Source organism: Aythya fuligula, chromosome 6 (genome assembly GCF_009819795.1).
Source record: "Aythya fuligula isolate bAytFul2 chromosome 6, bAytFul2.pri, whole genome shotgun sequence".
Classification (NCBI taxonomy): Eukaryota; Metazoa; Chordata; class Aves; order Anseriformes; family Anatidae; genus Aythya; species Aythya fuligula.
Genome location: NC_045564.1, coordinates 18069703 through 18096530, shown reverse-complemented (window position 1 = coordinate 18096530; position 26828 = coordinate 18069703). Strand labels below are relative to the sequence as shown.

The 26828-nt window shown below is 38.6% G+C and overlaps 1 protein-coding gene across 3 annotated transcripts in view; it reads left to right on the top strand.

The window, feature by feature from the left end:
- The window catches only part of RAPGEF4 (Rap guanine nucleotide exchange factor 4), a 153419-nt gene that overhangs the window by 86510 nt on the left and 40081 nt on the right, over window positions 1–26828 (top strand). For 2 of the 3 annotated variants that reach the window (XM_032190242.1, XM_032190245.1), the window contains 8 exons: window positions 11245–11298; window positions 11591–11697; window positions 13572–13693; window positions 15151–15334; window positions 21549–21633; window positions 24664–24724; window positions 25469–25545; window positions 26566–26712. In XM_032190242.1, the coding sequence (XP_032046133.1) occupies window positions 11245–11298; window positions 11591–11697; window positions 13572–13693; window positions 15151–15334; window positions 21549–21633; window positions 24664–24724; window positions 25469–25545; window positions 26566–26712 (837 nt within the window). The remainder of the gene's footprint in view (window positions 1–11244; window positions 11299–11590; window positions 11698–13571; window positions 13694–15150; window positions 15335–21548; window positions 21634–24663; window positions 24725–25468; window positions 25546–26565; window positions 26713–26828) is intronic. The other variant, XM_032190244.1, reaches the window with a different exon arrangement.

The following is a 26828-nucleotide window of genomic DNA, read 5'->3' as shown; positions in this document are numbered from 1 at the left end:
CAGGGATGGTGACTCCACCACTTCCCTGGGCAGCCTGTTCCAGTGTCCGGTAAAGAAGTTCTTCCTAACATCTAACCTAAAACTCCCCTGGCTCAACTTAAGCCCATTCCCCCTCGTCCTGTCACCAGGCACGTGGGAGAACAGACCAACCCCCACCTCGCTACAGCCTCCCTTAAGGTATCTGTAGAGAGCGATAAGGTCGCCCCTGAGCCTCCTCTTCTCCAGGCTGAACAAGCCCAGCTCCCTCAGCCGCTCCTCGTAGGACTTGTTCTCCAGGCCCCTCACCAGCTTCGTCGCCCTTCTCTGCACCCGCTCAAGCACCTCGATGTCCTTCTTGTAGTGAGGGGCCCAAAACTGAACACAGTACTCGAGGTGCGGCCTCACCAGAGCTGAGTACAGGGGGACAATCACCTCCCTAGCCCTGCTGGCCACACTGTTTCTGATACAAGCCAGGATGCCGTTGGCCTTCTTGGCCACCTGAGCATACTGCTGGCTCATATTCAGCCGACTATCCACCATCACTCCCAGGTCCTTCTCTGCCTGGCAGCTCTTCAACCACTCATCTCCCAGCCTGTAGCTCTGCTTGGGGTTATTAAGCCCCAGGTGCAGGATCCGGCACTTGGCCTTGTTGAACTTCATGCAGTTAAAGAAGTAGTAGAGTGGCTCTCCTGTCTTCCTGAGATAGTGGTCCAAATAGGGGGAAGGAGAAGAGAGAGAGAAACCAGGAGGTTGCCTGAACATTACTCAGTCTGCTCAGTTTCTTCAGCATTACAGTCTGTGTTCTTGAAAGACTGTCTTTTGTCTGGCTTTTCTGTTGTGAAGTTTGGGGTAGAGAGCGTGGACTGCTGCCTGGAAAGAGCTGCGTGGCCTCATGGCACTATAGATACATGGCAATCCCTCTGGGAGGATGTACCTCTCTTTCCCCAAGATAGCCTCTTAGATTGTCATGGAGAAGCTGAAAATTCCTACGTTATTGCAGAAATGATTGATTTTTTGAAGACAAATCTGTGTGAATACACTAGGTGTGTTCAGTATTTCCAGGCAAGCTGGTTTGGATTGCAGTTATTAAATTTCTCCTGTAATAGCAAGCATTAACTGTTCATCTTCACACTATGATTTGCTTAACCTAATACAGCAGTCCTTATCTTTTATACAGCCCACAAAGGTCTTCACTAAAGAGTCAATTAAGCCAAAGAAGATTTGGAGATCATATGTAAAAGGAGGTGAGTGGTTGAGAGATGGTAAGGACAGAATTTCAGTTAGACAAAGCAGTATTTTTAGCAGTGATGTGAAAATTAATACCAACATTAAGAGGTACTAGGAGAAAGGGGATAGATTACAAAATGCATACAATAGATCCCTTTCCATTTCTCAGGGACAGGGTTGATTCTGTGATATCCCTAAAAGCCAGACATCACAGAATTTACAGAGGTTGGGCTACATACTGAGAGAGGTAAAAAGAGGTCATTTCTTTCAGAAACATACTGTGGTGGATTGGGATGTAAAGAGATGGGGTTAGCTAGGGAAAATGTCAAGTAGAGTAATTTCATCTCTCTGTATTAGTCTTGGATTATTTATTTCAGTGTTCTGTGAACTTTTGTGGAGCCATTTTTTTCTCAAGTTGCAATAAAGATCCATTTAGCAACAGAAGCAGCCCGGAATATGCTTAGAGATATCTATTCTCGGCTAGTTAGCAGGGCAGACATGCTGAAATTCACAACAATGAAAACAAATGTGAACAGGCCTGGTTTAAATAGTAGCAAGTTAGGCAATTGCAAGCTCTGTAGGAAGTTAGGAGGGAAGGAACAAATTTACAAAAATGAAATCTTTATTATTCTCCAGTTCTAATTCCATTTTGCTCAGATTGGCAGGAATAACTAGTATTATTCTTTATTGTTTTCTTGGGGAATACTTACTGTTCACACAGATGTGCATTAGCTCATTTGTATTTTATTTACTGATTATTCCAATCGTATTATGGAATTAATATGAAAAACAGGGCATATTAATCCATATTTTTCAGATCTAATGATGTGATTCCAAGTGCCTTTGTATATTCTTAATCAATACAATTACTGCTAGTGAAGTATCAGAATGACACTGAATTAACTGATTGTATGTACAGCAGTTATGAGTTTCATTTCATGCTGGTAAATTTGTGAGACCACAATTAGGTTTTGCTGTAAAAGAAAAGTTCCTCCTTTACCTTTTTTAGCCAATACTTCCTCCCTGAATTTATGCTGTTGGACTTTTCCTGTTGCTGAGTCAGATGATGATGTTTCATCCTAGCAGACGGGGATTATGATGCTGATAAGTTGTCCTCAGACGATGCACATTGCTTCTTGTTGCTTGGTTCTGTTCCTGTTAGATCTGTCTGGCTCATTGTGTTTAGGGGAGCTGTGACGATGCTGGTGCATCCCAGTCAGAGATAGGAGCTGTCTGGTGTCAGAACCACTAGGAAGAAGGGCGCTACCCTAAGGAGACTACAACCCGGTTTTAAGACAAAAGCACCCAGTAGATGGGTGCACACAAAGTGCAGTGTTTGATGTGAATGAGACAGGTGACAGGTTTGGCATATCAGCAGCTGAGGCTTTGTAGACATGCTTTTGTAGACATGGAGAAATAGAAGTTTTAAGGAAGATAAAAAGGTTGTTTAGTGGATATTTGCCAAGAGCAGAATGCTTGTCTCTTTCACTGAAGTACAAATATGTAAATTAAACAGAAGTGCTTGAATGGGTTTTGTTCATGACAGAAGACTGTAGGCTGTTGAAGTAAAGTAATACTTGGCTGAAAGAAGGTTTGTGCTTTTTAAAAATGTGTTCTGGTCTAGCCATCAGTGTGGGATTTTTTTCCCCTGTTTACTTTCATATACTATAGAAACAACCATTTATATGCATTAGAAAATATACTCTATGTAGACAGAAAACATCTATGTAGATCATTAAAAAATCACACGATCTCCTTTTGTGAAGTAGCGTAACAGATGATGTTGCACTGGGTATTGTTAGATTGTTCCTTCTCAGTTTCATTTTTATCAAGAATTTATTTCTGAGAAGGATGACAGGAAGAAGACTAAGGAGTAGGTAGGGCAGCTGGAATCTGAGACAGATGTGTTACACTCCTTCAGTGTTTCTTCATTTCATGTATGTTCACACAATGCACTGTCCTGAACTTGGAGAAGAAGGAACCTGGAATCACCAGAAGAGCCACAAAATGGGTTTAAATTAACTTCTCTTCCCTGCTTGCCTGAGGCTTTACATTGTTGCTGACCTCCCCAGGGAATTCAGGAGGTAACCTTCAACCCCCACTAGCCCTGTCTCACTTTGATGATTTTTCCTTTCTCTGTTAAAAATCATTATAAAATGCTCAGGATGAAATTGTAGGCACTAGTCTTCCAGGATTTCACTTGCAGCATTCAGCAGTGTTTTCAGTTGCTCATTCTCATCACTTGTCAGTGATGTGAATAGATACTGTCATCCCCATTTTACAGATGGAGAAGTTGAAACACTTGGAGGTGGAGTGACTAGCTGGGGTCATACAGTAAATAAACTGGTATCACTCAGGAGACAGTGGGGCTCTTGGCTCACTTGGGTGACGTTTTGACTACATTAAAGTCAAGAGTTTTAATAGGGTCACAGTTTCACCCCTTAATTTGCACTCCATCCAGTTTTGGCACCCTTGAGCTTGGTATGAAACCACATCTAAAAGTTCACCGCACAGTCCTCAGTGGGCAGTGCTGGTGGCTGGGTGTGATCAAAGTACAGGTGAGAGCATCCCATCCTATGAGTCTAGAGGCATGGTTCCTGGGAGCTTTGGAGGTGTGTGCATGCGTGTGTGCACAACTTACACAGGAACCTGGGAGCAAGTGAAATAAATACTCCAGAAGCTCATTAGTCTTTAACTTCTCTTCAGTTTGCTTTTGAATGGTTGTTGTATACCTAAAGCATGTATGAGTGACAAGTCTTAAAAAACAGTAACCTTACAGCCTAATATTTATCGCACTTTTTCATCTTCAGCATTATAGTTTGTTTCTCAAGATGTAAATAATTTCAAGTAAACATACTATTAAAGCCATGGAAACTAATAAATCAGTAATTCTTGTAAGAGACAATTAAAAAACTATTTATTGTTCTGTAGATTAAAAAAATGCAGCAGCAGAGAAGCCAGTAACAATGCTGGGTTGAGATTCCTTATGACAACCGTAGTCACACCTCTGTCAGAATATCAGGAATGCTCACAGTGGAGTTAACATTTTCTGACATTTTATTCAATGCATGCAGTGTAGTTATAGCAGCTGTTTCATTGTAGCAGGGAAGTAGAAAAATGACAGGAAAATAAGACATCATTAGCCATGTTCTAGATTTTTTTTGTGCACTGGTCATAGTCTATTTCAATATTCTTTTTCCCTTTGACATTCACAGTGAAGTATCATTTTTGGTAATGGCTGAATCATTTTGTGTTAAAAGGATGGACATTTACCATTTGTCAAGGAAACATTGTAGAAGTGTTAAATAATGCAATTTCAATTTAACTTTCTAAAATAAATTTGCTACACTGGTTGTATTTGAGAATTCAAAGAGACGCATTTTGCTGTTTATGCTATTAATGCACACAGCTTACTAAAGAAAAGCAATTTCAGAATGTATTTAAAAATACAGGTTTACATTGCATTATGTTTAAAGAATACAGATTTTAAAAGTCATAATTACTCTGAATAGTTTGATAATAGCCCATTTACTGATAGTATCCAAAACATTTTACAAATGTAGGAATTATCAGTGTGTTTTTTGTTTTGTTTTGTTTTTTTTCCAAGAAGGGGAAAGTGAAACATGATGTAATTACTTGTAATCTATGTGGGATCATGCAGCCAATGGAGTCATTAAAAGAAATAAAACTGAGCTGTCTTAACCATTGGTCATGACAATTTCTACTAGTCTGTTATGTTTGGTTTGGTTAGCTTGTACTTATCTCTGGCTGTTTGGCTTACAATTGCTGTAGTTTTATGAAGTTCATAAGATTTATGAGATGTGATTATTTTCCTGTTTCTGTGGAGATTCCATGATTTTGCAAACATCCTTGGGACTCTGTGGTTTTATCCATCCCTACTTTGTCCTGCTTCCCACTTCTGCTGCTTATAGATGTTTGTTTAGAAGGTATGGTTGTCTTTTGTGAGCATGGTGCTGTGCAGACCCAGGAGCTGGGCTCGATGATCCTTGTGGGTCCCTTCCAACTCAGGGTATTCTATGATTCTGTGATTCTTTTCTGTGAATTTTGAAAAGGGGTATATAGATTGGAGAAAGAGTGAAAAGAATATAAAGGGGAGAACTGTTGTAACTTTTGCTAATTTTGAGCTCTATCTCTATTCACTGGCTGTACTTCCAGTGTGTATTGCATTGTGGGAATGTTTTTTGTACATTTTATTTCTTGTCTTCTAGTGGACCAGGAAGGGTAGCAATAGTCTTTCAGGTCATTTACACAAGGAGAGTCAAGCACAGTCCTAAATGACAGACACCAGAAGACAGAGGCAGTAAGAGCTAAAGATGCTCTAGTTCCTGAAATATGCTTAGGAGAATCAAATGCCATGGGCCTGAATTGAAGCCACTTAACCAGTGCCCTCAGTGATTTTGGATTAGACACTAAATCACCAATAGCATCAACTTCTGAGGGTGTAAAACAAATAAAACTCATAGTGATGTGCCTGTTGCTGCTGCCACCTTTCAACTTGTGTGGCTTTTGTCCTTTGTTTCTTCTGGATCCCCAGCCAGCCAGCAGGAAAATAGATGTCACTTGCAATTCTTTTCAATGCCCTGGTTGGAAATAAGGGATCAACAATACTGCACAGGTTTATCTCATCACCCTGGTAACCTCACATGCCATGCTTAACTCCAGTAAATACAGAAACTTGTTCTCTGTTCAGAGATGAGCTATGCTGAGGTCATGGGAAAACAAAACAGAACAACAAAAACATGATTCATTGAGATTCATTAACGTCTATTTTATTTCTTCTTAGTTCTTTGCAAGGCACAATTGCTACCTTAAAATTTGAGAGTAATACATGTATATTATTCATGTATTTGATTGTTATCCACGATTTGATTCTCTAGATCAAAATTGCTGTAGATGTAAAGTATTAATTCATATGTAAAGGCTCAGAAGAAACATCCCTTACAGGGTATTTAAGGGGAATGGGAAAATGTATGTCTCACATGAGAGACATTCTTACCTTTTTGTTTAGCAGATTTAAATAACGCAACAAATACAGACCTCATGTTAGGTCTCTATTTTATTGTTATTCATTATTTATTTGTTTGTTCAGTGATGTAAGAAGCACAGAAATAAAGGTGGCCCATGCCCTATAGTTTGTAATCTAAGGCCCATTTCTTCAGAGATGTCATGAAGTTCTACGTAAAGATATACATAAATGTTAAAGATGTACATAAAGTTATACACATGAATAAGTCCTATTTAGATCTATGGTATTGCCCTCATGCAGAAGTATATTTGAATCTTCAAAGGACTGGAGGCTATAATTGTTACTTACTCTGCTTCACCTCCAATTTAAAGAGAGTTTTGTGATTGGCTTCATGAATGGTTTGCTTGAATGTGAATCCATAAATGTATAGTGATCAAGTTTGTTAATGTTAAACTGAAAGCCATTTTATCACAGTTTCTCTTCTCTTTCCACTTATCCCTTCCAACACCTGCAGTCCCCTCTTTGCCACTCTCTAGACCCATTTGCTTCTTCTCCCCTGCAGCGGGAGGATCAGCAGATTACAGTGTGGGCACTGATTGGAAAAGGGCAAGAAGTAGCTAAAGCTCAGGATGGTACTGCTGTGCTTGTCGTTACTGTGGCCAGGAGATGGACAACAATTTGTATAATTGGCTTATGTATTTGAGCTCTTCACCTAATAACTTTTCCCCTTATTCAGACGTCCTGAAAAACATGATTAACAAGTAGCACCAGGTATTGCAACATCTATGCGCTTTCATCGTATTAATTCTTGAAAGATACTGGAATGTGTAAAGAAGGTAATTAAACACTGCTGTCTGCTATTGTAAGGGAAGAGCTACTTCATTATTTCTCAGTGCTTTCTAAGTATCCTTTAATGGGGGATCCAAAACTGTAAAGACTCATAAGACATACCTTGGAGTTCGGTCATATTGTGACTATTATTGTAAGATATGATCCCATATCTGGGGGATCAGATATGGGATCATATCTGATCTGGTGGGAAGTTGGTATAGGAACACTGTATCTGCTTTTAACTAACTGATATTACATTTCTCTGGCTTTAGAGCATGACTTGCCTTTCTATTACAAGCTCAGTCCAAGCCCTGTGGTTCTATTTCTTGCATTTAATCTCATTGTTAGTGTAGCCAGAGTCCACTGCAATATCTTGTAGCGGCTGCAGTTTTGGAGGTGCTCCTTGCTGGCTGTGTCTTTCAAGCATCAATGAAACTGTTCCTCAGTAGGAGTGACTGCCTTGCTTTCTTGAGACCAGGGTTGCTGCTCAGGGTTGTATTACTGATCATCTTTTTAAGCGTCACCTTGTGGTTGAACTACATTTAGACATGCAAAGGTGTCCTTGAAAATTGCACAGTACCATACAGTAAGAGTAAAAGGTACTTAAGAAAGCATCTAATCCATCCCTGGGCCACCTGCACTATTAACTGTTCCCAACACTCCTGACATACTTTGGGTTTCCTCGCAAGCCTCTGAAGATGGAGGAACCACATCTCCCTGGCAATCTGTGCCAGTATCATTGTCCACACTGCTAGAAAAGCTTCCCCAATGTCTAATGTGAATTCTTTCTCACAGCAATTTCAACCATTTTCTGATCTCTATGTGATGGACTTGGTCACTTCTTTTCAAAGGCCTTTTAAATCTGAAGACTTTTTTTGTCACACTTCTGCTCAGACTTGTCTTTTGTCCAGCTGAACAACTTTAATAATTTATGTTGTGCTTTCTGACTAATCTTGTTGCTCTTCTCTGAATTCAGTTGGTTTAAGTGTTTTTGAAGTAAAGTGGCCGAAGGAGAGACAGTGTTTTGCTTAGGGTCTTATCTAGGTTGATTAAAGCAGAACTTCATTATGTATGTGATCTGTTACTGCATCCCCATGCAGCATTTGTTGCTTTCACAAAAGTATGGCAATGCATATTCAGTTCTGTTTAATATCCATTATAAACCTTATTTCTTTGTCTTTAGAACTGCTGCTAAGATACTTTTTCCCTATTCTGTCTTTCTGTAGCAGATTATGCCTGCTTCAGAGAAGTAATCAGCACTGTGTTGCATAATGCCATCATATTTTTTCAAACTAATATCAAAACCATGTCAGATTATAATCTTGTTCTCCATTGTGCTTGCAGTCCCTCCCACCCTGAAGTCTTCTTCAGGATCAATGAGTGTACATTTGACTTCGTCCTGCATTAATATTTAGTAGGATCAGATATATTGTATGTTCTTGAGAACCCTACTCAAAACAGTCCTCTAGTATAACTGCCAGTTGGGCAGTGCTTCACTGGTAATTACCACTTTCAAAATGTGTTTTTCCAACTGGCTTTGCACCTATTTGGTAAAAATTTAATCACTTTTGTGCAAGGGGCTATCATATGAGCCAGTGCCAGAAGTCATGCTCAAGTAAAGAGTTAGAAATCTACTCCTTCTTCCTAATCCATCAGTGTTACTATCTGGTCATGGAAGGAAATTAGATCAGTTCAGCATGATTTGTTCTTGATTAATATGTCATTTGTTATTCATCTCCCTGTTCTTTTCCAGGTGCTTACAAATTGACTGTTTTTCTGGGAAGACAAGTTAAGCTGACAGGTCTTTAGTGTTTCAGCTCTTCCTTTTTCCATTTTTCTTCTGCTGCTTAGTTCCCAGGAGTTCTCAGAGATGACTGCTCATGGTTCTGAGATGTCCTCAGCTGTCTTTAAGTTTTTTCAGGCTCTTCAGTTTTCCTGCATGAAATTCTATAAACCCACCTGATCTGAAAATACCTTATTTACATAAATTTTCTTATGCCTTTTTTTTCCAGGCTGAGATTTTAATCCTTTAACTCTGCTACGAGAGCTATTAGCCACCTCTGTCACTGATCTTTTCAGTAAACATTGACACAAAAAATAAATTGACTTCTGGCCTTTTTGAATTATCTGTCAGCAGATGTCCTTCTGTTGAGTAGTAGATCAACACTTTTCCTTGTCTTTGTTTACTGTTAATGTACTTGTGGAATATGTTTTGTTATTCGTTAACTCCTTTTAGCTTATTCTTGCTTCCCTATGACCCCTTCAAAAAATCTAGCTATTGGTATTCCATTTTCATGGCATTTCTTCTTCCTAGTGTATTGTTTGTACTTTGATGTTCTTACTTCCTTTTGTGAGGTTCTGACAAGGGATCATTTCACAAGATCACCTTCAGCCAGGACACCTTCTGCTTTCGCAGTTGGTCCTTCTGTGTTGGTCAGAATCAAATGTAGGAGAACAGCTTTTCTTACTGCACATTCTTGTGTTGTGACTTAGTATTCATCTGGATTTTTTTCCCCTGTACTTTCAGGCTGAATCAGACTTCTTCTAAATACTCTCTTATATTCTATTTCAATTAGGATGGGAGGTTTATTGACAAATCTCCATTTTCAGTCTTTTCAACTATTAGTTTTATGCATTTTGGCATAAAAATTTGTATTCATTTCCACTAGTCTATTGCTATGAAAAAGTTTTGTAGCTTTATGTTACATGATTTATCTCTCCTTTGAATTATATTTCTAACTGGAATTGAAATCTGGAAGCTATATTGTGCTTTGTTGATCCATTTTAAGAATATAGAATTTAAAAATAATTTTCATATTGACTTTCATGCCGGTTTAACCAATAATTTAAGCATATATTTACCTTCAGTCTCATTGAAATTGATGGGAATTTGAAATCCTTTTGGAAAGAAAATGGATGCAAAAATTGTTAATGCTCAGAGTGATCTCTCTGACTTGATCCTTTATTTATATTCTTATTTAAAACTTTTATTTGATAGTTTTGTTTGCATAGAGGCATCTTAACAACAGATTCTTGCTATTTTAGTGTGCTTTAACTGCAAATGTAAACTGTCCAAAGTATGCTTCACATGAGTTCAGAAACCAACAAATATCAAGGGATATTCTCCCTCTCTTCCCCCTAACAAGTGTTTGTTACTTAACTGAGTCTTTGAAAAAATGTTTAGATGATTAAAGAGAAAAAACAGGAGTCCTACTTTAATTGTATTGATCTGCCTTTTGAGAGACTTCTTGTAAGGCCTGAGTAGAAATGAAAAAAACGAGTAGAAAAGAAAAACCATTTGCATCATTTTCCATATATAGGCCTCTCCATTACAGTTATCTTATTGATTTCTGTGATTTGCTTCCCTCATCCTTCCCTTTCTGGCTGACCTGTAGTCTTCTGCTGCATTCGCAGGTCTAGCCCAATCTGATTACCAAGAGTGCTTTGTTACAGCATTAAAATCCAGTGGGAGTTAGCAAACAGATACCCAGTTTAAGAAGACCAGCGGCTGGCAGCCCAGCAGCATGCAGTCAATGGTTCACCTGACCTTATCCAAGCCACCTGCTTTTACTCTGTTATTTTTCCTTCACCGACCCCTTTGTGAAAGTCCTTGCCCAGGTGTCTGCAAGTAGCCTGTGTGCACTTGTATTTCAGAAGGCTCTGGTGAGCGGCTGTGAGTTGCCAGCTCACTGTTGAGAATTTAGGAAAGACAGATACTGGGAGCAGAGCCTTTTCACCTTTCCTGTTTGTGTGTTATGCCAGAAGAGGAGGTAAGAGGGTTCTGTGGCAGGAGGACTGCTAGTAGAGGCAGCTGCCTGTGGAGCAATGCTGGTGTGCCCATGGGGATTTGAGAGCAGCAAGCAGAAGGGGTACCTGGACAGCCTCAGATTTGGTGTGATGGTTGGCACTGAGCACTTCATCAGTACTTTGGAAAGCTTAACATGCTTTTATTTATTCATATTCACAGGTCATGTCATTGTTTTAATTTGCCTAACATTAAAAGCCAAGTTTGTCTTTAAGATGTCCTCAGAGAGCTTTTTTGACTTACATCCCCTGGACAAGGCTTGGACTTGCATACTTTGTTTTTACAGCTTATTTGTTCAGGTGTTTGTTTTGTTTGTTTGTTTTTGTTGTTTGTTTGTGGGTTTTTCTTATTTCTGCTTTTATTTTACTTTACTTCTCAACCTTTAAACTGTATTTAATTTCATTTTATTTTTCAGACACCTCTTATTGAACCTCACATCCCACATCGTCCTACTAAAACCATTACACAGGTAATAGGACATAGGTGTGCTGTAGGGCCAGGCTGCAAGATAAATTGAAGTAACTCATTTCCAGTAGTGCGATGCATATCAGTTGGCATGGTGTTTTCTAGATGTGATATGTATGTGAGATTTAAAATCCACAATATTTTGCATTGCTCTGAATAAGTAAGCATCTGTGCAAGAATTTTTTTAATTTAGGGAGAAGAGAACTTGTGCTTTGTTTTGCAGAAGGCAGTACAGAGACTGTGGAAAGTTTAAAATCTGTGTGTCTTGGTCCCTTTTTTTCTCCATGATCACCAAGGTTCCTTCAGAAAAGATCCTCAGAGCTGGAAAGATTTTGCGGAATGCAATTCTGTCCCGAGCCCCTCACATGATAAGAGATCGTAAATATCATCTGAAGACGTACAGGTGTGTGAGCTGATTGTATAGAGGTCTCTGAATTTTTATGCCTGCCATCATCTGATTTGTGATTTATGCCTTACCATGCTTTCAGGTCTCAAAAGGTCTGAAATTATCCTATGATGCTATTTGAGTCTGGATGTTATGAGGTCTTTAATGGCCCTGGTAAATCCTTTCTGAAGTAATTTGACTGGAAATTGAGTCCACGATTGTGAACAGAGCATTCGCATACAAAAACTCTTCTGAAGTTAATAGCATAGTTAGCTGGGATATTCTGTGCCATATCAAGTTAAAATGTAGATTCTGTTCTCTTTGTATATTAGTAAGAGATAATAGGAAATCTCATTAATTATATTACACGACTGTACAGATTGCTACAGTAGTGTTGTTTAGTGTGGAATTCTGAAAATTCACCTAGTGAGAAACATTCCTTATGTAGATGTTCTGCTCTATTCAAAATTACTTTTTTCAGTGAATTGCCAGGCTTTCTTATCTTCCTGCTGGTGGCAGCACTGTCTTTCTGAAGGGAGATAACAATGGCACTTGCAGAATAGGAATCTGACTTCAGGGAGTTAGGATCTATCTCCTGTTGCCTTAAGAAACAATCAATTTGTTTTAGGGTCTAATGTTTAAATCAAATACCCAATGCATTATTTGGTGAATATTTAAATAAAAATTGGTTTAAAACCTCTAAGTGTCTTTTTCTAAATAATAAATCATTACGTTGTTGATCCACTTTGGGGATGAGTGCATTGATTTTCCATATTACAGTCCAAAATGCATTTAATGTGATGCAAGGTATTTGAAGTTTGTGAACTGATCTATCATGACATGGCATGGCTCATTGTTTTAGAAGAACTAAAGAGCATGTACAATATATGAAGACCAGTGGTGGTCCAAATAACTGCACCATTTTGTCTTGTGCATAACTGGGAAACACACCTACAGTTCTATCCCTGGTTTTTGTTTGTTTGTTTGTTTTTAAATATGGAATGCCAAAAATTAAATTGTATCCAGGTTAGGAAAAGCTTTGTCATTGAAATGGCATTTTAATTGCAAGAGCATTATTTAAGCTATGTTTCAGCAGTATATCTACTTCCTCAGCCTCTGGAAGTAATGCATGAACTGCAGAGCCATGAGAGGCTGTCTAGGACTAACCAGCTTCTCTATTCAGTTACAGATGTCATCAGTTAGATTTGTAAGTTTTTGATCACATTGCTCATTTGCTTCTGTTCTGCTTTGTTAGGAAGTATTATGACAGAATTTTATGTAGTGACCAATGGGCTTCTCCCACCAGCACCTTTGGGCACTCCCCAGAACTTGAGGCCTGCTGCTGTTTACCTCTGGGTCAGTCAGGAGCTGCAAGGTGACCAGTACCTAGCAAGAGAGTCTCAGAAACACTGTAGACCTACAAACCACCATCCCCAGATCCAGTCTAGCTACAGTTTAGTTACAAATCAAGGAACACCCTCATAATACTCACTCTTCCTGGAGGGGCTGTTCTCATCAGCAAAGCTATTAGACCAGTGTTAGATGATCAGTTTCATGCAGAATGCTGAAAACTCCCTTTGTATACAGAGGAGGTTTCCTCTGAAATTTGGGTTGAAAGTTGTTACACCAGTGCTAAAGCTCTTGTACCAGCTGGCACAGTCTCACTCTGATCTTCTGAACGTTGCATTTCCCAAACCACCTGTTGTTAGCTGAGCAGATTCTCACAAAACTGAACACCTTCACTAGTATTTGAAGTATATGTGCATAGATGGCGACATTATCTTTTCTGTAACAAGATCTAAGAGTTTAAGATATCCATGTTCTTGGCAGATAGTGTATGTGATCTCTCTCTTGGCTACCTTCCTTTTCATTTCTGTCTATTTGTCCTTCAGACAATGCTGTGTGGGGACAGAACTAGTTGACTGGATGATGCAGCAAAGTCCTTGTGTCCATTCCCGAAGCCAGGCTGTTGGCATGTGGCAAGTATTGCTGGAAGAAGGTGTTCTTAACCATGGTAGGTTTAAAAATAAAAATAAATCAGAGCCTTGACTAAAACATGGGCAATGTGTCCCATCATTGCCTCTGTAGATCTCTTTCTTGAAAAAAAAAAGTTCATGAGTCCAAAGGAAAAGCTACAGATCAGCATCTTTATAAGTGAAAGTGCAACATGTAGACAGTCTTAATTCAGTCTTGCTACCAATATACCTTTATAAATTATGAAAATATTGAAAAATAAATGAAATTGCAATATTATGGTAGCAACTGTAATTAGATGTAGTAGTGCACTGGTTTGTGATTATATCGCTAAAGCCGGATAGCGCTTGAACCAAAAACAACATGTATTTCTATACACAGAACTGATCTTCAAGTCAAAGATTTGCAAGTGAAAGATTTGGAAGTGAATGTGAGCATTTCTGTTTGTTCAGATTCATAATTTTGGAATTAAATTCACCGGTTTTTGAGTGCTTCCCAAAATCAGCACTCCAAATATCCCAGTGGAGAGATCTGGGATTTTATGTTAGTTTTCTGACTGTGTTTTACATCACCTCACAGTTTCCACTTGACAGGATTTACTGGGTAATGAGATGTTATAGCCCTCAAAAGGTCAGCTTTCTAAACCAATATTCATATCTGAAGTTTTGCATGCACGGTTTTATGAAGTTCAGAACAGCAGCCCTGTCACAGTACACTTCCAGTCATTGTCTATTGTGCTTCCCATGTCCCAGGGAGAAATTTCCACCCTGAGAAGACAGATTGTTTCCACCACTTCCGTTCCCTAAGGGGTGTAGCTTTAATTCCTGACAAATACTGTCTTGAATTCCCAAGATCATGTTACTGCAACTGCATCGTGACAACCAGCTCAACACGCCACTCTGACTTGCTTGGAAGATTAAGAGTTTGTCTTTTGTTGTGTCATAGCCTCTCTTTAGAAGTCTTATCTTGGAAGACTGTCCATTAAGTTCTCCACTAAGATAGAGGTCAATGAACTTGGCTTTGGGAGTATATGTTGATGATGACATTTCTGGAACATGAGAAAGAGTTTAGATGCTTCTTGATCTGTTACCTTTCAGCCCTGTCTGGAACAGGTATGGTAAGGTGGTCATGTCAGAGAACACATCTTAGAAATTCATGTTATAACTATTTTCCCAGTTGCTTAAATAAAATGGTTTGAAACAATAAGAACAGAAGCAGATCTAGTAAAGAAAACATACACACACACGTATATGCACATCCATACCGCATATAAATTGAAGTCTTTTGGAAAGTATTTGTGGTACACAATTTAAGTGTCTCCTCTATGTTATATAATTTGGACACGCATGAGAAATGAACGTGATTTACATTTTTGCAGTTCCTCTGTTTTCTTTCTCTTCTTTACTAATCCATCTGCAAAGTACAATGCTATGCAGATTTCTACAATTTTAATTTGAATGAGGAGGGATTAGTGTTTGATATGTTCTGTTTTTTCAGTGGATCAGGAACACTACTTTCAGGACAAATACTTATTTTACCGATTTTTGGATGATGAGCGTGAAGATGCCCCTTTGCCAACTGAGGAAGAGAAAAAGGAGTGTGATGAGGAGCTACAGGACACTATGCTTTTCCTGTCTCAGATTGGGCCAGATGCTCATATGAGGATGATTCTCAGAAAACCGTAAGCAGATTATTGAATTAATATTATACACATGCCTTTTTTGGTACATGGGAACATGGGGAAGCTATATATATTATCAGGCATCCTTTAGCCAGTTTTTTCATTTCAGTACCAGTTTGCTCAAACTCCAAAGTCTGTAAGTCAGTATTAAATAATTTCTGGTCCTTATTCATGCTTATAAATTGAACTGTGTATTCAGAATAGTCATCAAAGGCTATGAATGCTATCATATCTTGTGGAAAATGCAGCATTATGAGTTTTTATTTCATTTCAGAGTATCCCTAAAAGTAAGGTGCAGATTCCATTAACGCTTTCAGTGCTGGCATGCCATTCAATTAATTACACTGCTTTTGGTTATTGCAAATGAATGGAGTGGTAGGGCTGGCAGCACAGCAAGTACCTTTCAATTACAGTCGTATGTGGCAGCCCTTAATTAGATTCATCTTTGGTAGAACTTTATTGAATTGAGACTGGACTTCCCCTGCTGTAGCTTACTAGCAAGGTGTGAAATGTGGCTTTGTTGATTTATTTATCTATTCTTATCGTTATAAAATAGTATTTTGAGGAAAAAAAAAAAGCTTTCTGTACATAGGCTGCATAGGACGTCTGCCTAACCTTTTCATAGCTATCCTATATCCTCTCACTCATCGGTTGGCTAACCATCTTTTCACCAGTACATTCTGGTCACACCAAAAACTCTGATAAAGCCCTTTTCTACAGGCAGCTTTATAGTGACTTCAAAGCAACTAATATAAACTGTTTGATCCTCAATTGAAAGCAGCCTCCTTATTATGCAGGTAGTGTTTAGGGGCCACTGAAGGCATACTTTACTGCTAATAAAGTGCACTGAGAATTACTCAAGGTCACCCTCACTAACAATTTACTTGTAAGGGTTAGTTCAAGAAAGGTAAGTACACAAAGCTGGATCCTACTCCTTCTAGAGGCCATTGACAAAGTTTGCCTTTATTATGGGATAGGCTCAGGTCCTGGCTACCATGTGAGAATATTTTTATACTAAAAATATCTTGAATCGATTTAACGCACATGCTTGTTCATGTTCTGTTTCTATCTGTATTCTTTCCCTGCTCCATTCTTCTCCCAGTGTTATCTGTTTAGATCATAAGCATATTTGCACGTTTTCCTGACTTACTCTGTGAATAGAAGATAGATGACACTTTTCCAAGAACTCAGTGAAAGCACTGAATTTCAAATAGTACAATCAGATATTTGTGCTCATAAAAATAGGTAACACTGCTGTTCAGCAACAGTTTTTAAAGGATAGCTTCTCTTTCCTCTGCTTGGTAGTTTTCTAGTCGAGAACAATCAAAAGGAACACTCCCTTCACACAAAATGCATAGACAAACCAGTCTGGCAGTATGGTGCACCTGTAAACCTTTATGGTGTCCGGGAAGCGCAACGTTTTCTCCTCCCAAAGATGTCCACCGCATTTTCCACTGAGGAGTGAAAAAGGGCTTCTTACAGGCATGAGTAGATGCCAGTCATTAGGAGGCTGTGAACAGCACCTTGTGTGCTGTGACCCTGCAGCTCTGAACTGTCTCCTTTGCCTCAGGCTGACTGAGCAGGCTGGTTCTTATGGAATTGCTCCCTTAGGTTACCATGTTTTTCAGCAGCCTGCTACATTCTCTTTCCATCGTGACTTTCAGAGCAGCCAGTGTAAGTTTATGCTGGCAAGATCAGTGTTGATTATCATCCACGCTCCTTGCAGAGTTGAAAGGTTGGCATGGTGCTGTGAAAAGTATCACTCTCCCCCCTGTGTCGTCACTTGCACAGCATCACCTGAAAGAATATTCATAGATTTTTCATGCAATATAGTGAGGGGAATGAGGTTTTCTCAAGACTGACAGCCATCTGACATCTTTCCCTATCCCTATCCCTGAAAGTGCTTATTTTTGCTGCCCTTTGATCATGGAAGCAAGTTTGTGCTCTCAGGCACCATATTAACTACTGTTCTAGTATTCAGTTTACATATGTTATGATCCTGCTAGTTGAAAATCCAGTCTCTGCTGAGGTGTATCAAAGCTACTGAAATCTCTGTGAATCCTCAAAGCCCTCCTAGTTTTGACTAGACACCATTACAGCAGCCAAAAGTTCAAGGAATTGTCAGGGCTTTAGAAACACTGGCTGTAGCTGACCTGCACAGGACTCACAATTTTCAAACCGACACAGCTGCATTTTACAATAGTCACCATTTCCGGAGAGGTTACAGAACTTCGATAATTACTGTGAAAGAAATAATACAATATTCTTTGATGAGAAGATTACTTTGAGAATTTGATTGTATAATGAAGCTGTTGCTTTGAAAGGTACTTTCTATTGTTCAAAATCTGAAAATCTCTAGCAAAAAGTGTCACTTGTTTTGACAGCCAACTTAAAAAATTCTCTGTTTATTACATTAACTGCAGCATTTTAACTGTCAAACTGTGAAAGAATGTTCTATAGTTTAAAAAACAGAATAGAGCTCAGGGAATTTTTGGCAGGCTCTTGTTGCTATTGGATTTTCTTTTTTGATTGGTTAGGTTTTTTTTGGAAACACATACACTATGAATGTGAAAATAGCCTTTTGTGAAGTGGCAAACAGCTCTCTGCTCCCTATAATGCCTGGAGCACAGGTGCAGACCTTGAGCAAGTCCCTGGCAAAAAATGTTGTGGAATTAATACATCTCTTCCTTACAAACTTTTCAGTCCTTCAGTGTGAAAACACATACTGAAAATATATTTTCAGTTATTTTTAGCTGATTTGAATAGTGTTCAGATATAGCTAACTTGATGGTTAACCCTAATGAAATAGGATGTACAAAGTTGGACACAATAATAACAGAATTCTTTAAAGAGAGGATGATGTTCATTAGGAAATAGTATTTAACTCCAATGGATTATATTCTGTTTTAATACTCCAGTAAGTTAACAGTATGACTGAAACAATAAGTTTGTGTCATACGTTCTTGGTAATTGTGCTCAGCAAATTTTATTCTCAGCGCAGAGGGTTTGATTCCGTATGTGATCACTAAATAAATTTTAGTGTCACTTGCCGAAGTAAGCTGGACAGGATGCTAGGGAGATCTAAACTTAGTAAACAGCACAAAACATATATATAATAAAACAAAAATTTAATTACTGCTATTAATCTATAATTTCTTGAAGGTACTGTAAAAATTAAGCAAACTATATTTTCTTTATTGTTTTTATTTATATATCGTGTTCCACCTGGCTATCAGTAGTCAGAACCATACTGGATTTTTCCATAGACTGTATTTAGTTCCATAGTCCTTGGTGGGGATTCCTACTGATGACGATTAATGAAGTAAGCATTATTCCTGGGACAGGAAATACAGATTATCTTTCCACATATCAGTTCACTGATATTTGCAGATATTATTTGTGGTAAGTGGTATTTATGGAGTTAATCAAATAGCTTAGATTCAAGTACAAAGATTATGGAATCAGCTTCCATACTCACGTAAGTGAACATGCATTTGCTTCCACACTCAGATGCAGATAGTGGGTAAAATTATTCTTGTCTCCTCTGTATTCTTTGTAGTACTTGTAGGCAAAACTTGTACTCTGGAAAGATGCTTATTTGACATACAATCGCAGTGTTATGGAGCCTCTGATCTTTTCACTTGTTCTTACCAACTCTGAATTTTCTGGTTAATTATATTGTTTGTGTGTACATGGTTTATCAGTGATTAAGTGCTGTGTTATTGTCAACATCCTAGTCACAGAGAAGCTCAGTGTTTCTGACCTTGATAAATTCTCCAAACACTGAGCAGTTTTTTATTGATCACTTAATACCACCTGAGTTTTCCTATCCATTAATGTGCAGCCTCGTTCTCTATACCTATGCCATTTATTATCCTGTCTATAACCAGCTATTGCTGTTAGAATAAGTCCCCTGCAGAAACTAGGTCTTTACACAGCAGGATCCTACAAATCAACATCAGTGGGTCACCACACAGGTTTTACAGAAGCAGTGATGCCTAATATCTCTCCACGTGACATCTGCAGAAGCAGAAGTAAAGACTGGGTACATCCACTATAGATTGTCAGTCCTCCCAGTGTGCTAACACAGGAGACAAATGGACATACTGAAAAAAGAGTGCACCCTTTTGTCTTGACAGAGATCTGTTGTAGTTGGACATCATCTTTTCATATGTTAATTTCTTGTAGGAATTTGTTAATTTGATACACTACCTTATCTGTTTTCCAAGATACGCAAGCTTTGCAAGGGTGCAATAAAATTAATGTTGTTATTTCCTGTGGGGAGTACTTTTTATTAAAATCTTTACCTTGTGGTTCTTAAATCTCCAGGGAAAGGTAGATGGTACTGGCTTATCTTTATTCTGTACTTAATTAAGCTTCTACTGCCCCCCATAAATCACTAGGAGTGGCAGCCTTGTAATTTCAACAGATTTAGAAATAGAAAAGAGTAATTTGAGTCACTAGAGGGCATAGCAGCACCAACTCAGTTTGTTTCTCCCCAAATAATTTATACCATTCTGTATGAAAAAAAAAAGGATAACTTGAATTTCATCCAAGACATTTTTGTTATAAATTGGTCTTTCATGTGGGTAATAATAAGTGCATGTCACTGGTAAATGAAGAACAGATGAAGAATACAGCTTGCTTGGCAGAGAACAGGTCAGTTGTCCTTATATTTTCTAGGACTTCTGGATGTAAGAAATACTGAAGAAGTCTCCATCAAACTTCTTTTGCAAACAGATGAAATATAACAGAGTGACACGATTGCTGCTTACTCCTTCTGTCTCTCACATGATTTAGACAGACTGTTGAACCAAAGGGGATCAGGCAAAAAAACTGTAGAGCGCTATATGCAGGAAGAGATTAAAAGTTCCTCACAAGCTCTAACAAATCCTTCTCGTGAGTGCTAGTCATTAGGTCCTCCAAGGCATCTCTGACACACTGCAGTCCTTAGAGCATTTGTGCCATTTTTTTTTTAGCAATCAGAAAATTTGCCAGTGTATAGATGCTGCAGAAACACAATTATTTAAATCACAGTAACAGCCTCATTTCTTGTTGTCCTATAGGAGGGTTATCCCTTCACCGATGCATGTTTTTATTCCTGGCAGCATCTCGTGTTTTTCAGTGAGAGGAGTTGGAATAGCAAGTGGTTCTTTCTTACCCAGGTGGCTAAACAGCAGCACTCAGCATTAACTCTGTGGCAATCGTAGTGTCCACCAAGATGCACTGCTTCCTTCTGGAATTTGTTCAACAGAAATCAAATGCTCCTTTACAAACCACTGCTACAACTAATTAGTGCTGCATGTGAAAAAAAGTAAGGTCCCACCCATGGCTCAGGAGTCCTTGTGGAAGGAACAGATCTTAATGTATCGTTTCTGATTTATCTGACAGTTTTACATATAGAACACCTGATTTCATCAGGCAAGCTGTCTAACTGGGATCTCTGTAAGATGGTTGCCATGGCTGCTGCTCGGTGTCATTCAGGTGGTTTCATAGGGCTTCCATCCTTTGTGTGTTTCAGTCCTCCAGCCAGAACTGTCCTTTGTCCCTGTAGCCAATGTGAATGAAGTAAAGGTGCTTAGGATCTGCATTCTTTTCTGTAGCCCTGTGCATACTGTGTGCTTGTGACAAAAGTGGGTGGATGGCAAGCCCTGGTGAGGAGCAGGCCATGGCCAGGATCACTGGGCAGTGCTTCAGTGAGGTTCAACAGCCCTGCTTCTGCAGGACTTGTGCTTCAGGAGACTTGTGCTTGGTAGAACTGGTGCTGAGCATAGTGTTGCCACCAGTTAGACCTGGTTTACAGCTAGGATGTACGACAGGGTGTGTGCCCGCACCCCTGCAGCACAGAGGGCTGGAGGTGCACCCAGTGAGGTGGCTCTGGACTCTGCATGGCCTTTTCATAGTATTGCTCTACACCAGTCTGGGCAGCAGTGTTAAAACTCAATGTCTTTTTTAATTTAAACTTGCTGGTTGGGGCAAAAATGTGCCCATTGTGAAGGTGTAAAAATGTCCAAACTAGTTCCTTTTCCTTTGTTGACTTAATGTAATACTGTTTTCCTTGATTTACTTTTTCTCCTTCTGCAAAAGACATGGTTTAATTGAGTGACCTATTCAGTAGACAGTACAAGAGTATTATGGGTTGTATTGTACTTCTCTGAAGCTATTATTTTGGGCATTTATTACATTTTTCTGTTATTTAATTTTCTACCTGTAGGCCTGGCCAGAGAACTATAGACGATTTAGAAATAATATATGAAGAACTTCTTCACATTAAAGCCTTATCTCATCTTTCTACCACAGTAAGTGTTTTTTTTTAAACATATAACTGATTGCCAAAAGGGAGGGTGAATTGTGACATTTGGTGATTAGAACTGGAGCTCATACAATCCTTCCTATTTATACTTTCTATGCAAAGAAGTTATTCCCACCTGTGGGGATCATCCAAGATTGTCCTTTGTATATCAGCTAAAGTAATCTCTACGTGTTTCTGCACAGTCCGTAACTCACTTGCTTGTCACAGGTGCCTCTGTCTGGGGTCATATCTGAGTTTAAATTAAGATGAATGGTATCTGACCTCACACCTGGGACTGTAGTGCTATTGAGATTCAGCAGAAGAGATATCTGATTTCTGCATGTTTAGGAGTCTTGGCTTGAACCAGTTAGGAGGAGGAATTACACAGTGAAGAAAGGTGTACTGTGCAGTGCTGGCTATTGGAGCTTGGTCCTAGATTGAAGGAAAACCTCCTCATGTGCATTCCCTCTGAATAAGCAAGGGCAGTGCAGTGAACCAGGAATAAATTACATGGAGAAAATTCCTGGAGGAGAGAATGCAACTGTTTAAAGTCTCACCAGCAGTGACACACTGTGTAGGCAACTGAAATGAGCTAAATAGCTCTTGGTAACAGCAAGATATGGGTCCTTTCAGAAGAAGGAAGACAGTCAAAAAATAGATTTTTTTTTTTTTTTTTATAACAGCTTCTTTGGAAGCTCTTGATAATTTTAATATTTTGCAGCTATCTTGGACAGATGCAGCTAAATATGGAACTGCATTACAAAAAGATAGTACTCTGCAAAAATATAACATCTGAGCAATGTTTTTCAAACAGATTATATGTCCAAAGTGGGTAACTGAACTAAGAGGGAACAGCCAGACAAAATCCTTTAGCATATTTGGTAGGTGGAAGAAAAGGTATTTAAAGAAAGTTTCCTCTGAGAGCCAGAAATGACACATTTTAAATCAAACAAAAGAAACTACCTAAGACAGATACTGACAGTGGAGAAGACTTTTGATAATACAGACATAACGCAGAGAAAAAAAATCTTAAACATCTTATTTCCTGCTCAGAAGAAATTCAGATTTGAGCTTAGAATCTACAACAAGCAACATATAAAAATATTGTAAATGATATGAGCTGCAAGAAATAATTGGCATTTTGAAGAAATGCAAGAAGTGCAGTTCAGTCCATGTTTTTATTAAGAATTTGGAAATGTCAGTGTATTATGTGTGTCATGAACAGAAGCAGAGGACAGAAATCACTCCTAGCTTAGAGGGATTCTTCAGAGAAGCAAGAGACAACATTGCTCCTAAGAACCAGAATATCAATGGTCAGTCAACTTGAAAGCAAATGGAATGTTTATTAATTTTAATCAAGGCATGATTCCTAAAGTAATAACTTTTTTAGATAAGCTGCAGGCAGCAGGAAGTAAAGTAGATAAAAGTCAAGTTGCATGGTGGTGAACTAATCCCTGCTAGGGAAGCCTATGAACTTAATGTATGAATGAAAAACAATTATATAATACAGTGTTAGAAACAAATCAAATTCTTGGCTTCATCAAGAGGATTCATTCACTGCAGAGGCAAGCGACTGAAACAATGGAGAAGATACCTGAGGATGTATATGGGATATGAAAGCCCTCTACAATGTATGGAACAGTGCTAATGATGGCATACTTCCTGACCTTGTCAAAGCTTCTTTGCCTCCAGACAGAGGTCGTAAAAGAGTTTGATGGACTAATAGTTAGGGAAACAACAGGCCTGCAGGAGTGTTCACTGGTCAGTGTGCTAATAAAGAATGTCCAAGCACCTCTATAAATCCCTCTTCTTTGCCAGACTGCAAACAAACAGGGAATGCTTTGCACTGTCTGTCAGGAAAGAGTCTGGGGAGGGGTGGCTGGTGAGGGATGTTTACTCCTGGTGCCCAAGAAAAGGTTTGGTACATGTCTTTAGGATATCAGAGCCTGAATTTGTCTACCCATCTCAGGAGATACTGTCATCTGGATTGTGTCCAGAATTTGAGGGTTCCTCCCCAATTTTTTCTTCATGGCCTAAAGGTTATTCATCTAGAAGTACAGCTGTTCTCAGTTCAAACATCTAGGAGAACAGCACAGAAACACTAATGCTAATAAGACATTGGAGCATGCTTTTTATCTGTATTTTGCACTTTCAAGTTACATAGTAGTCCTTCTGAAACATTGGTTATCACCAGCTGAGATTCTCTGAAAAGAATCCTTCTGCCTGGAAATTGGCCTCAAAGTCCATACAGATCTGTGGTTGTGTGAAGAGAGACATAAGGCACACAGAAAATTTCAGAATAATATGAGCTTTGCAGTGCTGCTCTCACTTTGTGAAAACAATGCTCACAGTGTTTACTGTGAGGAAAAAGTGGTTTTAAACAGCAGCTGTCTCACTAGAGACAAGTGTCCTGACACTCGTAGGAGTTAATCATACTAGCGTAGTACAAACCCAGAGAAGAACAGGTTGACATCAAGTGCAGCGTCACATTCTCCAGTTCCTGAAGGAGCTAGTGAGCTGGACATTTTGTCTGAGAAGCTGTCAGGCAGAGATGGGTCTCAGCAGGTCCATACAGCTGTGCCTTGCAGCCTGATGCAGCAGAAGTTGCCAAATTTAAGTCAGTAAGGAGAAGGGTACTGATTTCTTAGGGAAGAGCAGTAGTACCACAGAGCCCCGTAGGGTAATTGACAATTGATAGCAATCTTCTGTAATAAATTAGTTATTACTGTTTGAATTTTTCCATCATGTTAATTGTTTATGATGGTTTCGCTTGTATGTATACAAAAAAAGATGTGGAGAACTATATCTTAAGGATGCCCTTATCTGAGCTGTTTGGAGAGAGTAAATGTAGAGCTCATGTTAAGTGAAGCCAATTGTTAGGGAATAGGACACTGAGTGAAGTAGACTGTCTGGCTGTGTGATTCTGAATGAGTGCTGAACAATGCAGCAGGAAGAAAAGGAGTGGCTGGGTTATATGTAATAAGGAAGGATAAAATACTTATAAAGACTTATATAATTTCTCTCTATATATTTTAAGGTAAAGCGAGAATTAGCAGGTGTCCTCATTTTTGAGTCACATCCCAAAGCAGGAACGGTCTGTAAGTAAAAGGAGTCTTGTCAGATCATCTTTCTTATCTGTGGCATGAGCATTAAGTTCTTAATGTTTAAATGACAAGAGCAAAACTTAAATGCACTCTTCAAACTTGACTGGCAGTCAGCGTTCAAAAACTGGGTAGTAGGTGTTAATTTCACCTGTTGCTAATTGTAGGAGCAGTAGCAAAATTAAGTCTATATTCTTGGTTGGGTTTATGCATCATGTATGATTTGGATGTGTTTGTATATGGAATTTTGATTTGGACCAATCTTTATGCAAAAGGTATTTCTTTATTATCCTTGAATTAAAAAGCCATCTTACTGACTTAAGATGTTAGATTCCTCAGATCTATTTATGCTGATAAGTTTTAGCAAGGCATTTATTTATATTTAACAAGATCAAGTTCACAGGTGCTAGGGAATAGTTAGAACACTACTTTTAGTGGAATCTCAATCTGTGTGCTGATTAGAAACTGATAACTGCCGTGTATGATAAAGTCATATGTTGCAATTGATGTGGAAAATAAAAGCAATTTTCACATCAGTGTTATAAAATAATTGCTACATGGATTTTTTTTTTTCCCAAAATTTGAAGGCAATTACTTTTAAAATCATAGTATGACCTTTTTCATGGCAGTCATTAATATGACTGCAATAGAGTTACCTTGAATTTTATAGAGTGCAGGATCTAGCCCATTTATGTTTTGAATAACTATATTCTCACCATAAAATCTTTTTCTCTTTTGTAGTATTTAATCAGGGAGAAGAAGGTACTTCTTGGTACATTATCCTGAAGGGATCAGTAAACGTAGTCATTTATGGCAAGGTAATTTTTTCAGAATTCTTTTTATATGATCCTTATTATTGAAATTGGAAGAAAAAACTTTGAAGGAATACAGTTTAATTTGGAGCAGAATTGCTTTGTCTGAGGAAATAAATTGGATGTAATTTTATTAAGAAATGATCCAGTGGTTTCAATTATTGTACTTCTAGTTGATTGCTGTGTAATTTTGGTATATATTACACACTTTCTAAATGTAATTCAACACAGTTACAGCAGTATCTTTAGGACAAAGCCGTTTGCTGGAATTCGGTGAATTTATAGACTTGCATCTCATGGGGGTTTTTGTCCTGCACCTTTTAGCACCATCTTCCCAAATATTTGTACAACTAATATTTATCACAGGTATTAGGCACATCTCACAAGTGCTGCTCTGTGACTAGTGGTTCTTGGGTTGAATGGACACCTTCTAAATTTATGGAACCTCTTACTTTTAGTAAAGTTGTATACTGAAAAGCATGTCTAATGTAGCAATCCATTGAGTTTTTAAAAATCCCTGTTTCCCTAGTGATTTTTCATTCAGTGAATAAGATTCCTCTGTTCTGAACATCAAGCATTCCACCAAAATCTAGCATAGGGACTAATGGATTTCACGCCACAAGGTGGGCCAGGTTCTCTGTTACTATAAATTCAAGTAAATGGAGCTCTGCTGATTTATGTCAGCTGAAGATGTAGTATTATGTTCTGCAAGCTTGATGATATTTTTCAGGGCCTCTTTAAGAAAAGAGAACAACTCAGCAGCTTTCTTCAGCAGGGCTAGAAGAGTCCTTCGTGCTGAATGTAATTTTAGAGAACAAGCCAATTCTTTTCTATTCTTGCCTTTCGTTAGTAATAGTAATAACCAGCTATCAAGTATTGTTTCCTAGTCATTATTTTGGCTTTTGATTTCCTGCCAAATAGATTTGTTTTGGTATTTGATTGTGAAGTCCGGTGTTTGTACAAGGACTTTCAATAGACTCCGCATTAATGATGGGTTTCTGCATGTAAATGTTTTCCTCTGTGCAGGGTGTGGTATGTACTCTACACGAAGGAGATGATTTTGGCAAGCTAGCACTTGTGAACGATGCTCCTAGAGCTGCATCTATTGTTCTGCGTGAAGACAACTGCCACTTCTTGAGAGTAGACAAGGAGGATTTCAACAGAATCCTTAGGGTAAGCGTGGGAAGGGCCACCCTGACAGTATGATGTCAGAACTTCCAAATCTTTCTAGAGTCTTATCTTATTTGTATAGGTATATTAATAACCATATTTGAAGTGTCCCTAGTTGT